Raw genomic sequence first — 15,412 nt, 5'->3', positions numbered from 1 at the left:
GCTATCATGGCTCTCGCTCGTACACCATTCCACACCTATGCGGCACCTCCAGATACTCCGGACTTTGGGCTTTACACCAGCCCCTACGTTCCGACTGTCCCACGCGGGCTGCTTGAGGAGCGGAGTGAGGCGGATGAGCTGTTTGGGATGTCTGAGGAGGACGAGCTGGACCATTTGACCGAAGTTCTGAACGACCGTCAACACCGGTTGCTGCGGGAGAATGGTGAAAGACGGTACAAGGAGTGGCAAGCCTGTACTGCCGCAGATGTCGAGGCCGACGTTATGGAGGAGATCAAGACACGCATTCGTGGATGGGAGGAGGTCGCGGGGAGAACGGATAGTGATGTAGTGGGTGATCGGAGCTACCCAGTTGCACGAGCGGTTGGATTACATTGGGGAGCCAAAGTCGTTTGTTGTGTGGCCGCAGAGTTGGACGTACTACAGAGGGGTCGTGTGGTGTATGAGGCTGCATATGAGAATCAACTGCTGCCGTGGCAGCGCATGAACGTGTCGTTCAAGTAATCTATTACATTGTTATCCAGTGAACCCGCAGATCAGTGCTTGTCACACTACGATCCTACAAGATGTTAACCTCTGCAACCATGCTATTCATCACTACTACTCACACTCATGAGTCTCATCGTGCCGTGTTATCCTCCTATCAGCATTAACTCTGAGGCACTATTGGATTCCTATATGCAACAACAGTGACTGGAAACAGCCTAGGCCCTAGAAAGATGGTCGACTCGGAGCGGGTGTACACGATCCAGCGGACATGCGACTCAACAACAGCGACTCTCCAATCGAGACTTCGAACGAATGCCTACTAGACAACCTGTTTATGAGACCTCACTAAGCACTGTGACCTACACCCGGCGTGTATTGCGCGACGCTACTCAACATCGAATCACCTTCACGGCCTACCTCATACGCATCAAATGGGCCTCGGTACGTCTGCAAACAGTCTGTTCTCGTCATTAAACATATCAACCTCGATTTCAGATGAGTATTATTCTGCTTGTGATTGGCCAAGCGACCTTCGGATATACACTCTCTATTCGGCAGACACCATACTTCGGTTCTATAATTGGCTGACACACGTACGTGATCTTCTGCAACGAGATCATTCATCGGAGCCAGAACCATATTGCTCGTATATAGCCCAGAGATAAGACTTACCGCCCTCAGAAACCGACCACCACCTCGTCCCGCTCTTCAGTACGGGTCTCTGCAGTCACTCTAGCCAAGGTATGTGCCAGTCTCTCGACACTGAATCAGCCCCGACACTCACACTTAATCACCCTAGGTCAATGACGCGTGGGTACAGGTTTGAAGTCGAGCAACCACCGTGTTGCTGCCGCTACTGCTTTCGCTTCTATACCTCTCAGCCTCGGTGAGTACCTTTCTGGTACGTTTGAGAGGTCGTTGACTTATGACCCGTCTCTGCACCGTTACAGTGGTACACATGTTCGACTTGTAGGCACGGCGGGTGTTCGGGATGGCGATGTTTAGTGCGCAGAGACTGTTGGTTCAATTCCTAGAGTACTCCCTGTTCGGTACCCTAATAGTGTCCGCCGGCGGGTGATGGGCACGAGCGAAAAGAGGAGCTTCCAAATCAAATGCCCCAAATATGTTCAATCCTCTGTAATGGCCAGGCATGTGTGTACTGGTTGCCGTTGGCTTCCATCCGAACATCACTGACTCACAGTAAGTATGATGAACTCATCGACCTCGAAGTCGTATGACTTACTTTTTTCAGTAGTGCATGGAAGCAGCCACGCGTTCGATGCGATGCTCGCCGGAGATGAGACAAATTTATCGGCCGTTTGACAGAGCAGGCACTGGCCGAAGAGGCAACCGAATGTAGTTCTGCCTCACAGTGCATTGAAGCTGCGCCGCAATTTGTCCACCATAGGCAGAGCCACTGACATCCTTGCTCTGTCGGCTAGGCTTCATCCGAATCTGGTGGCAAGGGATCAAGAGCTGGTGTTCTCCTGACGATACTCCGGCATGTGTACAGTCCCGCCTTGTCGGGGCGGAGATGGGCTGAATAACATTTTCCACCCCCATTTTCCAGGGTGACTTGTGACTACGGCCCGCCCTGAGATGTTCTCTGACGGCTCCTCCACCCGTTTGTGCGCCCATGTCTCGAATTGCAAAGAAGCGGCGCCGAGCACGAGACAACGTACGGTTCTACGACGACGATGACGACGAGACTGCCAGATATCAAGATCGCACACTGGCTGCTGTTTCACGCCACCAACATACATCGTTCGCAACGACGGTTTCCGGGGTGTCGACGCGTACATCTGGCATAACTACAGCAGATGCTCCCCCTCCCGGCGCACAACCTCCAATCTATGCGGGCATTGGCAACACGAACGCCTCTATAAACGAGCCACCGGAACCCTACGTTGCTTGGGAGCCAGAGCTTGGCGATGGCGAGGCATTTGAAACGCTTCCACAGGAATTCTTCACAGATATTGGTGAATATCTCGAGGTCACCAAGCATCGCAAACGCACCGCTAGCGTGAGTAGTAATTTCGATCGTACATTCGTGGCTAATGAGTCAGTACAGGACCATCCTCTACGGGAATGGGCGAAAGATTCCATCGACGAATGGCTCGCTGAGCTGATTCGTCACGAAGGACGTGGTGACTTCGCATACAATACTTGTGTGGGCTGTGATTCGGACGCTGGCGAAACCCTTTATCGTTGCGACGACTGCTGGGATCTACGGTTCTACTGTGGAGAATGTACTCTCAATCGACATCGCCGCAATCCATTCCATCGCCTGAAGGTACGTACGGCTTCGTCTTCAAGTTGTGTGGGCGATGGACTAATCAACTCGAGGTGTAGAGCTGGACAGACGGTCGACTCTGCAAGACGACCCTCAAGAAGATAGGCCTACGCATCCAGATGGGCCATGCATATGGCGACGCATGCATCAATCCCCAGAGAGCCTTTGGTGACGATTTCGTCGTGCTGGATGTTTCCGGTATTCACGAAGTCGCTGTTGATTACTGCGGCTGCGAGACTGCCGAGCCGAAACATACTCAACTGCTGCGCTCGCGACTCTTTCCGGCTACACGCATCGATCCCAAGACGGCCGCGACGTTTCGCCTGATGGAGTACTACCACGTCCTTCACAATCAGACGAAGGCATCGGGCTTCGAGTTTTTCAATACACTTTCGAGAAGGACAGACAACACGGGGACAGAGGAACCGAAGGTACGCACTGTCGTTCGTGATGCGCGTTGGCGATGTAACTTAAATTACCTTTCCATAAGGGACGATACCATAGCTTCATGCGTATGGCGCGCATGTGGCTTCATCTGAAGATGCTGAAGCGGTTTGGCCGTGGTCACGACCCGGGTGGAGTGCGGGCTACAGAGCCTGGGTCCTGTGCAGTTCTCTGCCCCGCTTGTCCACACCCTGACAAGAATCTGCCTTCCGATTGGGCAGATGCCCCGCCAGAGAAAAGGTGCGACGTGCGTCAATCTATGAGTGCGTTTATCTCACAACTTGCATAGCTGGCTGTACCGGCTGTTCGTCGGTATGGACGCGAACTTCCGCCTGAAGCGCAAGCATCAGGAAACCCACCCCATGCAAATTTGTGCAAATTCACATAAATTTGCATAAACTTCCTGGACACCCCATTTACTTGACCCCCCTGATTTCCTCGCTCGAATTTGCACAAATTGATGTCCAACAGTTGTGAATTGTGAGTAAATGCATGCTCAATCATATCAATTGGATACTTCAATTCGCATTGATTGGCCAGCTGTATTTACACGCATAATTCGAACCACTACTACTTTCATCCACCCTTTCCCGCGTACCCACACCCAGGTACGGTGCTACCCGTACCATACCCGGGTTCACCGCCGGTGTCGGCGGTGGACCGCGGGTTGGCTTACCTCGGTGGTACCGGCACGGGTTTGGGATTGTTGCCTGCACCCGCACCGGCCGTCCTCGTTATCCTCAAGCTCCCCACTCACCATGATCCTCTCTGCTCGTCATCCTCCCCACTCACGGTCCTCCCCGCTCGCCCATGCTCCCGCTTGCGCATTCCCACCATCCCTCACCAGCCCTTTGCCTGTGAATGAGAGCATCAGCTCGCTCGCGTCCGCTTGTTTCCCATTCATACGCACCGTCCGCACACCTTCCGCCTGAACGCTGTGCCCGTACCCACGGCGCACTCGTCAGCTGCGTTTGCACGCGGGGCACTGGCCCTACGCGCTCGCGGTCAGCGTGTGTTGGGCACGTTCTGGCCCTGCCCACCGTCGCTATCTCCATCTCCCGCTCACGCGCGCACGTCCCGTTCGTCGGCCGTACTTGCGTGCTGGGCGTTCGCCCAACGCGCTTGCGGTCGGTGTGCTGTACGCGGTGCTGTGCCGTGTTGCCACACCCTGTCCGCCGACTCGTCCTCGGCAACTCCTCGCCCGCCTGCCCGTCTGCTCGCGTTCCTACCTGTCCGCCCGCTTTCCCGCTCGTCTGCCCGCCTTCGTCCCCATCCGCCTGCGCGCCCGCTCGTCCATCTGCCCGCTCGACGCTCGTTTGTGCGCGCGTTCGTCGGCCGTGCTTGCGTACTGGGCATTCGCCCAGTACGCTCGCGGTTGGCATGTGTCGTCCCGCGCTTGTGTCCTCGCCGACCCGCCCGCTCGCTCGTGCACCCGCCCGCCCGCCTGGTCACCTGCTCGCCCTCAGTCATGTACTTGTCAGTCCCTGCCTACTCACCTGTCCACCCGCTCGCCTGCCTTCCCGCTCGTGTTGCGCGCGTTCGTCGGCTGTGCCTGCGTGCTGGGCATTTGCCCAGCGCGCTCGCGGTCAACGTCCGCGTGGTCGTCGTCCGCGCCCTGTGTCCGTGTGCTTGCCCTCTCGTCCTCTCGTCCTCTCGCCCTGCCGCCCTGTCGTCCTTTCGCCCGCCCGCTCGCGCACCCACCCGTCTTCCTGCTCACCTACTTGGCTACTCGCGCACCAGTCTGCCCGTCTTCGACTCCGCTCGTCTGCTTGCCCGGTGCCCATTAATCCGCCTGCCCGTTCGCGTGCCATGTGTGCGTTCGTCGGCCGTGTCTGCGCGCTGGGCATTTGCCCAACGCGCTCGCGGTCGGCGTGTGCTGCCACCTGCCTGCCCGTCCGCTTGTCCGCCCGCCACGTGTTCGTCGGGCGTGCCTGCACGCAGAGCATTGGCTCTGCGTGCTCACGGTCGTCGTGCGTGTCGTTCTGCACGTTGCCAAGTCCTGTGTGTGTGCAGTTAGGAGCTCGCTCGCGCAGTCCGCGCTCACCTGTGGCTCTCGCCCATCCTCGCAGCCCGCTCTCCCTTTCCCGCCATCCGCTCGTCATCCGCACCTGCCGCCCGCTCGTCGGCTCCCACTCGATGACCCGCCCTCCCCGTCCTCGCCCAACGCCCATCCACTCGCTCTCTCGCTCTCGCCCAACCACCCGCCCGCCTACCAGCTTGTTGGCGTGCGTTGCACGCGTTCGTCGGCCGTTTCTGCGTGCTGTGCAGTTGCCCAGTGCGCTCGCGGTCGAGGTGCGCACTGCGCAACGTGCGACGTGGCGAGGTGAGTCATGTGACCGATCTCACTCAGGGCAGGCACAATGCGACTTCTCTGTCTTCTCTCTTTTCGCGCTGCCCGCTTGCTGCTCACCGTTCTGTGCTGCTCGTACGGACACCAAGCCGACGCTCGACAGCGCCATGGCTTTCGGCGTCAACGGCCCAACTTGAACCTCTCGAGTCTCGAGCCTGCTCACCCTCTCACGTCCACCCGCTCTCACGCTCCCCCCGTCGACGCCGTCCTTCAGTGCACGTCCGCTCCCGAGGGTGCGCAGTACGCGGCCGCTACCGCAACGTTTCGTCCCCACTCGCCAATGCTCGCGCCGAGATCCCCACCTCGCCGCACTCGTCCTCGCCGTGGCCCGCAATACAGCGGAGCGGATGCCCAAACCCGCACCCTTACCCGGGCCGCTGAACGCGATCAAAGCTCCCGCGACCGTCAGCAAACGCGCATCCGAAGAATGCGCCCACTGTCCAGGTACGCACCTCTCACGGCGTCTCATGCTGACTACGAGGTCTTCTAGCGTCAATTCGACAGTCACGCCATTCCGACAGCTGGAGGACGCGCGGGACGCAATGGACCCTCACACGCCAGACGTCAGCGAACAGCCACGAAGTCGTGACCAGGTACATAGTCGAGACGCGCGCGAGCCTGTGAGCTAACGGCGAGCACAGGGCGCAGCCATGCACACGTCAGCCACGAGCACACAGGGCTAATGCCCTGTGTGCAGACGTAGCCGACGAATGGGTGGTGGGCGGATGAGCGGACGGACGAACGACCAGGGGGCGAGCGGGCGCAAGAACGGGTGGGCGCAAGAACGGGTGGGCGCAAGAACGGGTGGGCGCAAGAACGGGCGTGCGAGCGGACGGGCGGGCAAGCGGGCAGACGAGCGAGCGAGCGAGCAGGCGTGTGGACGAGCGAGCGGACGAACGGGCGGGTGGGCCGCAGGGCGAGTGGGTGAGTGGGTGAACAAGTGGGCGAGTGAGCAGGTGAGCTAATGAGAAACCGAACGGGCGGGTGGACAGACCAGCAAGCTGGAAGGAAAGCGGACCAGCGGACCAGCTGGCAGGCCGGCCAGTGGGAAGGCGGGTGCGCGAGCGAGCGGGCGAGAGTGCAAGCGGGCGAGAGTGCAAGGGGACGGGCACAGGGCGCGGACGAGCACCACACGCACGGCGACCGCAGGCGCGCTGGGCGAATGTACAGCGTGCAGATACGGCCGACGAACGCGCAGGCAGGTAGGTGAGCAGGCGAGCAGGCGGGCAGACAAACGAGTCGGCGAGAGACGGCCAGCGGGAAAAACAGCAAGCAAGTGAGACGGCCAGCAGATGGGCACAGCCGGACGAGAAGAGCCGTCTGTACATGTACCGTAACTTGTGTATTGTAGTCACAGCTGATCAAAGCACCCAATGCACATAATATTCAATGACGTGTATGTACTATGTACATGAACACATCTCAGTTTATTCAAGAGGTGTTCGCAACGATTTACAAGCCATTCGCAGCGACAGGCACGCAGCGGCGATTTGCCGCCGATTTGCGCCACATTCGCGTAGGGGGGGTTTCCTGATGAGGACGTATCAACTGACTCGGTCGATCCTGGTCTCAACCGAGGCTATGCGTACTTCGTCGAGGAAACCGAGTACAAGGCTCACCTGAAAACGCACGACAAAGGCGAGAAGGTCGAGAAGAGCACGTGCAACAGCCACGACGCCGTGAAGCTCGCAAATATGAGAGGAAGTAACGGCACCGCGGCTAGTGGAGTTGGGACTGTAGAATGTGTACGCCACGACATGAAGCGACCATGCTCGGTGGGCGACCTCCAGAAGGGCGAGCGGTATGTATTAAGTCGTGGCGCGTGATTACATTCTAATGAACATGACATATAGGTACGTCAACATGGACTACCTGTTTGCGAGTAGTCTGCGCCAGCATACGACGACACGTGTTGTGGTTTCCTATGACATCGCCTGTCAGTGGAGCGTCAACCTCTGGCAAAGGATGCTGCAGTACGACTTTGATTGGGACGTCGACAGGCGAACAATCACGTTTCTCATTCCCAAATTCCACCTTCCAGCGCATCAGGAGAGTTGCCATACCAAGTACTCGTTCCACTTCATCAAACATGTGGGGCGCACGGACGGGGAGGCTGTTGAGCGTGGGTGGGCCGCGGTGAACGGGTTCTCTGGCAGTACAAAGGAGATGGGACCGGGCTCCCGTCGCGACGTCCTTGATGACGCCTTCGGAGACTATAACTGGCGCAAGGTTGTCCAGCTCCGTGAGTCATGATATCTGTCCTCCCGCAGTAATTATTGACGTGTCCGTAGCGAAGACTTTGTTTGACAGGGTCAAGACCGCAGTCGAAGAGCGCAGCAAGCAAGTTGCTGAGTTCCAGGACCTCACGCATGTCACGAATCCCACGCACATCGCTGAGTGGACACAGCAGGTCGAAGCTTGGGAAGACGGAGCCGACTACAATCCGTTTGTCGCCACTCGTCGTGGTAAGTCCCTCTAGTTCCCTGATCATTGCTCATACTCATATTGGACATAGCCATCTCGCTGGCTTCCGTACGCCTTTCTCTCGCCGAGGAGGAGTCAGCTGCTATAGAGTCCGGAGATCTCGTCTTACTGCACGGCGACGTGTCTCCGAGCATGCTGATCATTGCTGGCCTCGAGATCGAGGAGCTACAGTGAGCACGATCTCGGATTTTAACACCCTTACTATTACTGACACTTCGTGCGCAGGCGTCGATTGCAGAGAGACGCAGCATCTATCGGTACAGACGGCACAGATACGCAGCGCGCAGAGATTGTCCGCAGGCGTAGCAACCTCAAGCTACGAATAAATGCATGGCGAGGGTACCAAGACCTCTATATGCCAGGAGTGCTGCGTCTGCGGTCCGCAGACGATTCGGACGCACCTCTTCAGCCAGAGAACACTCCCTTGTATCTCCCTTCGGCCTTGGTTGGAAATCCGCTTGTCGCGCCCACTCCTTCTCTGAAAGAAATTGAGCGACGCCTCCGCCATGCACAGGCCAATGATACACTGGACCAATTACGGCGACACCTCCGCGCCCGGAGCCATCTCTACATGGTGAAGGACAGGGACGTTCGTGGGCAGAGATACAATACACGGTCACAGACTTACATCAAGACTGTTGAAGCCCGAGTGCAGGCCGATGCAGCTCGCTATCGCGTTGCTCATAGCGCCCTCCTCGCTATGGATCCACCGGACGAGCACGGCTGGCAGAAGTACTTCCGACCGTTGGAACAGAACGACGTCCGAGGAATGAAGGACCCGAAGATGCACGGCAGTCAGAGGGAAGAAGGACACTGTCCTGGATATGGCGGACGTCCGCGTTCACCAGCAGTGATGACAATGACGACGACAATGACGAGGAGGATTATGAAGGTCAGTGATTCATCGATTCGTGTTCGTGTTCAATGTTCAACTCAGACATTCGGTCTAGCTGTGCGCATCGAATGGTGCAAATCGCGGGCGCGCGCTCATCGCTGGAGCGAGGAATGCGATCTTCTTCAAGAGGAAATGCGACGTGTTATAGCCTTTTTCAAGTGGCAGGGTAAGTGGTGGCTGCAGCATGCAGAGGATGACTCGAACACCGTCTGGACCAACGAGACCAGCACTTATGCAGATACAACAGAACATGCTGAAGGCCGAGCTGCGTACGCTCGGCGCCAGGCTGACATCCGTCACGCCTTAGTACAGCGTTGCGAGAAGACCTGGCAATACGTAGATCAGTACATACAAACGGGTTGTAGCTTAGAGTTGTAGTCTTATATCTTATGCCTGTATTCCCTCGAAGTACGCGCTCCGGCAATGTGATAATACGCAACTCATATTCGTGAGACTTGTACAGACAACAAAAGACACGCGATCAACATGAGACATACGACAATACTATCTAAGGCATAGACGACGACTCGGACGTACAGTAGACCGGACTGGTATAAGGACTGAAAGTAGATCGCGGGTAGACAGTCACCTCATCGCAAGTCGACGGCATGACCTTGCCGACCTTGGAGTCGTTGCAAAGCGGCAGCGATGCGTACATATCCGAGGAAGGGGGTGAAGTGGAGTAAAGACAGATTTGTACAGTGGAAATGTCGTGAGGCCGAGAACGAGACTTGTTCAAAAAAGAAGGTGAGTTAACAACAACACAACGATGATGGAGACACGCACGGGTAGCCCAAGCCTCCTCCGTGCTTCTAAACCGTACCAGGCACCAGCTGTTTCCGCATAGGTTCGATGAAGGCCGAGGGTGGTGTCATGAAGCGAGACGGCGGTGATTGATCACGTCGAAAGAAGGAAGGTAGATGGACTTGGAGGTGCGCGGGCGCGGTGGGACGATGTGCACCTATTTGTCGAGAAATCATCAGGCCATAATAAAATGCACGTTCATCGTCCGACGTACGATATTGACCCATATGCAAGGAGACTTCTATCCGCTCCTCGTGCGTTGTCACTCGACGGTGCCAAACAAGATAGATGCGCGCTCAACTGCTTGAAGTTGCGTGGCAATTGAGGACCTGGTCGTTGGCGACCCGCAAACGCGTGAGGCACGGCGCTGAACGTGCCTCAGAGGACAACCAGAGTAATCAGTGGGATACGACGCACAGCTAAGGCGAGGCGACGTACGAAGGAGAGAAGTGCGGACTTGCCAAGGAACTTAGCCGCCTCCTGCGATGCATGAGCCTGAGTGGGCAATCGAGAAGACGGCGGGAGTCTGTGATATATGAGAGACGGGTGTCCAAAGCGGGTGAACAGGAAGACGGCGCGGAGGTCTGTAATGTATGAGGTGGGTGTCCAGAGCGGGAAGACGGCGCAGAGAGAGAGTGATGTATGAGAGGCAGGTGTCCAGTGCGGGTGAAGGCAAAGATGTATAGTCTGTGATGTATGAGAGAGTAGCGTCCAGTGCGCTTGGAATGAGTGTGTGATGTATGAGGGTGCGTCCAGCGCGCTCGAAAGGGGGGAAGGAAGGAGGGCATGTGTGCGCTGTCTTATATGAGAGAGCAGCGCGTCTATTGCACGACGTGCGAGTAAGGCGCGTCTCTGGCTCTAGATTCTATTAATACCGCTCTAATGTAGTGAGACAGCCCGCCATTAGATGCGCTAAATTCGAGAGGCTACGAGCTGGACACACTTGAAAGGGAAAGCGGCCCAATGTCTGTAGTGTATACGAGGACGGCGTCTGACGCATTCAAACGCAGTGGCTAATAAGCAAGCTTACCTCAGTCGAAAGGGCCGAGGCTACTCTGAGCGGGAGGACACGTTCAAAAGGAAAGGTGCGCGGTTGTTCTCGATCCGCTCAAAACGGAAGGTGCTTGTGGTCTGTTATGCATGAGAAGGGCGCACACGCTCGAAATGGACTGGAGGGCGCGCTCGACAGCAACGGCGCGTCATGGCGCTTGACGTGCTTAAAAGGGAAGGTGGCCGACGCTGTCTCTAAAGTATGAGCGAACGCCGGTGCGCGGTGCGTAATACATTACCGACTACAGCTGGCGATGTATCATCATACATCCACAGAGGTATGTGATACATTACACCATACATCCACAGAGCCCCGTCATACATTGCATTATACATCTACAGGCGGCCCCTCTACTACAGCCCATCAGGGAAAACCGCCCAAACCCCCAAGACGTTGGCGAGATGTCCAAGAGCTCTTGAAGACCTCTTGAAGAGATGTATATCTTTTTAAGATGTCGGCAAGAGCTCAAGACAAGTCCCCCAATATATAGAGAGCTATACTGCTCAGTGACACCTCTAATAGCTCTTTATTATCCTTCTTACAGGTTGAGAACGCCAGCCATACGGCCCATATTGGGGCAGCTCTTCAATTTCTCTGAGAGCATTATGCTAATCTCTCAACAGACTACATCAATTCCAATCTGGTTGATTGCATTCGGGTATCGCAGCATAAAAATCATATCCATTGACATAGAACATACAGCCCGTGAAGCTATGCTAATATCCTACACCCAGCGCGTGTTGTACAATGTGAGCTATAAATGGATATGCTGGTTGTGAAGGAAGAAAAGCACAGCTACAGTTTTGTGAGAGACGGATGATACATAGTACATACGTGAGCGACGGACAATGAGTAGTACATACAAGCTGTGAGAGCAACGAGACGGACAGGTATATCACCCGCTTGGACCCAATGTGAGAATAGAAGTACGCGCCCCGCACGCGACCTGCAAATGATCAGCCAATGAGCCCACCGGACAAGACGGGACCATACCCATATCTGCAATCACCTCACGCCGGCTGCACTCACGCTTTCTTGCCCTTGTTGCCCGCTGAAGGATTGCGCTGGGTGGAACTTGAAGGACCGGCCTCCTGGTCCGCAGCTGCCGTGGACACAGTAGTCGGTGTCCCAGCGGCAGCCTTGCCCTTGCTCCACCGGCCGATGACCAGCCCCAAGTCGATGCCATCGTCCACGTCAACATCCTTGCCGGTGTGCTTTGGGGCCGAGCTTTGAGCGATCCCGGCGAAGGCCCTAACAGGGGCTGTTAGGCCCGGCAGAGAGGAAAGCCGACCACTTACCTAATGTTGGTGACCAGCGTGTCGTTCATGGACTCAACGAGTGCGGCGACGCCCTCGTTATAGGCACGACTCTTGGGGTCTGCATGTCGACGTAGCTTCTCGATGCCCGCCAACAAGCGATCGAACCTACAAAAATACATGTCAGTGTGAATGCGACCCCATGGCAAGCAGACGTACTCGGCCGCGTAAGTCTTCTCCTCGAAGGCCACAGTTGCATTGCCCTTCAGAGATTCATCCAGGGCCACCAAGATCTAACAGTGTGTTAGAAGTGAGTCAATGGAATAGTCGGGCACTCACCGCACTGCACGTCAAGGCAATCATGTTGCTCGACGGCGGCATGACATCAAGGTCAAACCGCTCTCGGTTCTCACTGCGGAGAGCCTCTGGATGCTGCCCAACCCACCATTGACGCGCCATCACCTCAGCGATGACGATGCTGTGGAACGGCGTGTCAGGTCGGGGGTGTCCCACAGCTGCTGCAGGTTAGCCAGTCAGGAAACAAGCTGATCAGTGACACACGTACCGACGGGTCCACATCAGGATCTGGCAGCTCCACGTTCCCGTAGTGGAACGTATTATTTTGCTTCAGGAACCTGATGCGTGCCTCCTTCGCCTTCTGCAGCTTCGCGGTACGACTCACTGCGTCCAGACCGGTGTCCGAGATCTTGATGGACAACAGCTCCTTCTCCACGACACGCTTCGCTTTCTGCTTTAGTTCTTGTCGGATTTGCGCCGCCGCCCTGTAGACCTGAGGCATGGAAACGAGATCATGGTCAGTATGGAATTGCTGAGGCGACATCCACTCACATATCTACCCATCTTCGCCTTGACCTTCTCATCCAACCACAGCGGACTGAAATCCTTCTGAAAGTCGTCCGCCTGATACTTCGGCAGGTTTTGAAGGTCTTCGATGATGATGAGCGGGATGACGACCTTCTCCATGCTGGTGCCCTTCAGGCGAGGCCAAGCGTTCTCGAGCGCGATGTGTACCCGGAGCTCTTGCATTGCTCGGTGCAGGAAGCTCTTGACCGGCTCTTTCATGAAAAGAGCCTTGATGTCCTTCTGCTGCTCGGAGGTGAGGACATCCTTCGTCCCGGTGCTCGGTTTCTGCGTCTTGACCTTGCGTTTGGTTATGGGGTCCGCGTCGTCGATAGTCTGTACAATGAGCTAAGCAACTGGTCAGTCTAGATTCATCAATCGGGCAATGCTTACATCGTCAGCCCCATCGAGTTCATCCAATTCATCCTGGTCACTGCCATCCTCGTGCTCATCGGCGGCCGGCTGGTAAGAGGAACTGTCGTCGCCGGAGTCATCGTCCAAGCTGACGGGTGCCTGGTTTTGACCTCGACCCGACTGGCCTTGTGTCGGCCGTTTACGGCCACGAGGGCTGCCGGTAGAATCTCATGAACGCCTGGTTAGTTAGGCTTTCCAAAGCTGCGAGCATGACAGACTCACCTTCCGCGTCCGACGATGGTATCTCAACAGGATTGACCTTCTTCCTACGAGCCCCTTCACCCATTCCACCCTGCGAGACATACCCGGAAGCGCCACCGGCCTTTGCTCTCGTGGTCTTGGGGCCTGAAGCAGTGTGAGGCTATGCTCAGAACTTCTAAGACTACTTACCTAATCGAGCCACGATGGCTTGCTCCTCCTTGGACAAGCCTTCATGTTGCTTGCGAGCTGCCGAGGGACGGACCTCTCGAGCGTTATCTCCCTCGTCAGGTGATTGCCCTGTACACGCAGTATAGGATGGGTTGTGCGCGTCGGGCAAGTATGCAACGGTGAAACAACTCACTTAGCACTGTCGTGTCTCCCTCCTCTGGTTCGGCTGCTTCAGGTGAATGCGATTCCACCGTCGTATTGCTGATCTTGTGCTTCTTCTTGTCAGGCTCTGTACCCGACTCGCGTTCTGTGTTCTCGTCGGAATCAGCAATGACCTTCCTCTTGCGCGGCTTGGGCTTTGGTCTCGACGTAGAAGAGCGGGGTCCTAGTACAGTTGCATAGTGATCATGGAGGTGACAATGTTAGACTCACGTTCTTTTGCCTTTCCCTTGCTCTTCGGTGAAACAGCATTTTCACTCCCATCTTCGCCCGACTCTCCCCCGTCTTTCTCGTTCTCCAACATGTCGACGTCCTCTGCCTCTTCTTCCCGGATCATGGCCTCATGGTTCGCTTGTATGGCTGCCTAGATGTGAGTACACAAAGCTAGACATTGATTAGATGGAACTCACTGTCCCGACGTTCCTTCTCAGCATTCTTCTGCTTGTTTGCCGACGCAACCATCGACCGAGCCATTTTGTCAAGTTCCTTGGAGGCCAGATCAGGGCGCTGAGCCTTCAGCGCATCCTTCATCAACTTGAGGCTCTCCTGGTACGATACTGGAGTTGTCGAAGCCGGAGCACCTTCGGGAGCTTCTGCAGCGGGAGCGCCTTTGGGAGCTGACGCAGCGGCAGCGCCTTTGCTCGACGGGGGCTTGGTTCTCGTCGCCGCATTTTTGCTGGACGAGGACTTGGTTTCCGGGTTGTCGTGCTTGCTCGACGTGGTCTTCGCTGCAGCACCGCGTTTCGTGGACTTGTTCGCGGTCTCTGTTGCCACCTTGCTGGAGGACGTCTTCGTCGGGACCGAGGCCGCCGACTTCTTGGTGGATCGTGTTTCGCGCTGAGACATGCTGTGAGTTGAGGATGAGGGAAAGCAAGAACGCCGCACGGTAGGTTAGCCTGGGTGATTCTGCAACTGATAGTGAGAACCTTCGGAGTCGCCGGCGATGCGGAGATGCGCGGAATACCTCCGACTTGCGAAGCGTGATGCAAGCACTCTCCGAGTCAGCAATTGTCGAGCTAGGTCCTTCAAGAGATTGCATACCTCCAAGGGCGAGGTAGAGTTGAGCTGGAGCAGTCGAATGCTGGGTGTTACGTGGCAGGGACTGGCGTCTGGCAAAGTCAACATCTATTCGGGCGACGTAACGTACGTACGGCACCGTAACACGCGTAGCGCCAACACCACCTGCCAACACTACCCGCCAACACTACCGAAAATGACTGTTGTCCTCCCAGCCATTCCGCCCGCCCTTCGACCACTTATCAATCTCTCTGTCGGTATGTAATACAAGGGATGCACGCTGTCCAGAGAAATGTAGATTAAAATGAGTCATACCCGCTGACGGAAAAGCAATAAAATCGCCATTTCGAAGCGGTACAACCAACCCGGCTTCATACAGACACAGGGCACCTCCCTCGAATTCTCCCACTGGGAGGACCACGCAGATGGATTTGTCTTGCCGGTCTCT

General features: G+C 56.2%; 3 protein-coding genes across 3 annotated transcripts; all 3 read left to right on the top strand.

Moving 5' to 3' along the window:
* Positions 1–6: 6 nt before the first annotated feature.
* Positions 7–1,333, top strand: B0H18DRAFT_1121295 (uncharacterized protein; the record flags this gene model as incomplete). Its single annotated transcript, XM_048034310.1, has 3 exons — positions 7–348; positions 1,189–1,248; positions 1,307–1,333. 3 exons carry the CDS (start codon positions 7–9, stop codon positions 1,331–1,333), a joined length of 429 nt encoding a protein of 142 aa, XP_047890865.1.
* A 1,287-nt stretch (positions 1,334–2,620) lies between these two features.
* On the top strand, positions 2,621–3,234 carry B0H18DRAFT_849710 (uncharacterized protein; the record flags this gene model as incomplete). Its single annotated transcript, XM_048039592.1, has 2 exons — positions 2,621–2,800; positions 2,860–3,234. Coding segments are annotated over 2 exons (555 nt in total), but the record flags the coding sequence as incomplete, so codon positions are not given.
* Positions 3,235–6,999: 3,765 nt separating this feature from the next.
* On the top strand, positions 7,000–9,121 carry B0H18DRAFT_956557 (uncharacterized protein; the record flags this gene model as incomplete). The annotated part of the gene is made up of 7 exons (XM_048042470.1): positions 7,000–7,032; positions 7,115–7,395; positions 7,448–7,836; positions 7,865–8,059; positions 8,110–8,248; positions 8,304–8,970; positions 9,029–9,121. The coding sequence occupies 7 exons, from the start codon at positions 7,000–7,002 to the stop codon at positions 9,119–9,121; spliced, it is 1,797 nt and encodes a 598-aa protein (XP_047890863.1).
* Between the last annotated feature and the right edge of the window lie 6,291 nt (positions 9,122–15,412).

Source organism: Fomitopsis serialis, assembly GCF_022376445.1.
Source record: "Fomitopsis serialis strain Sig1Antser10 chromosome Unknown B0H18scaffold_59, whole genome shotgun sequence".
Taxonomy (NCBI): Eukaryota; Fungi; Basidiomycota; class Agaricomycetes; order Polyporales; family Fomitopsidaceae; genus Fomitopsis; species Fomitopsis serialis.
Note: the sequence above shows the minus strand (reverse complement) of the source record. Positions and strands in the feature narration are given on the sequence as shown.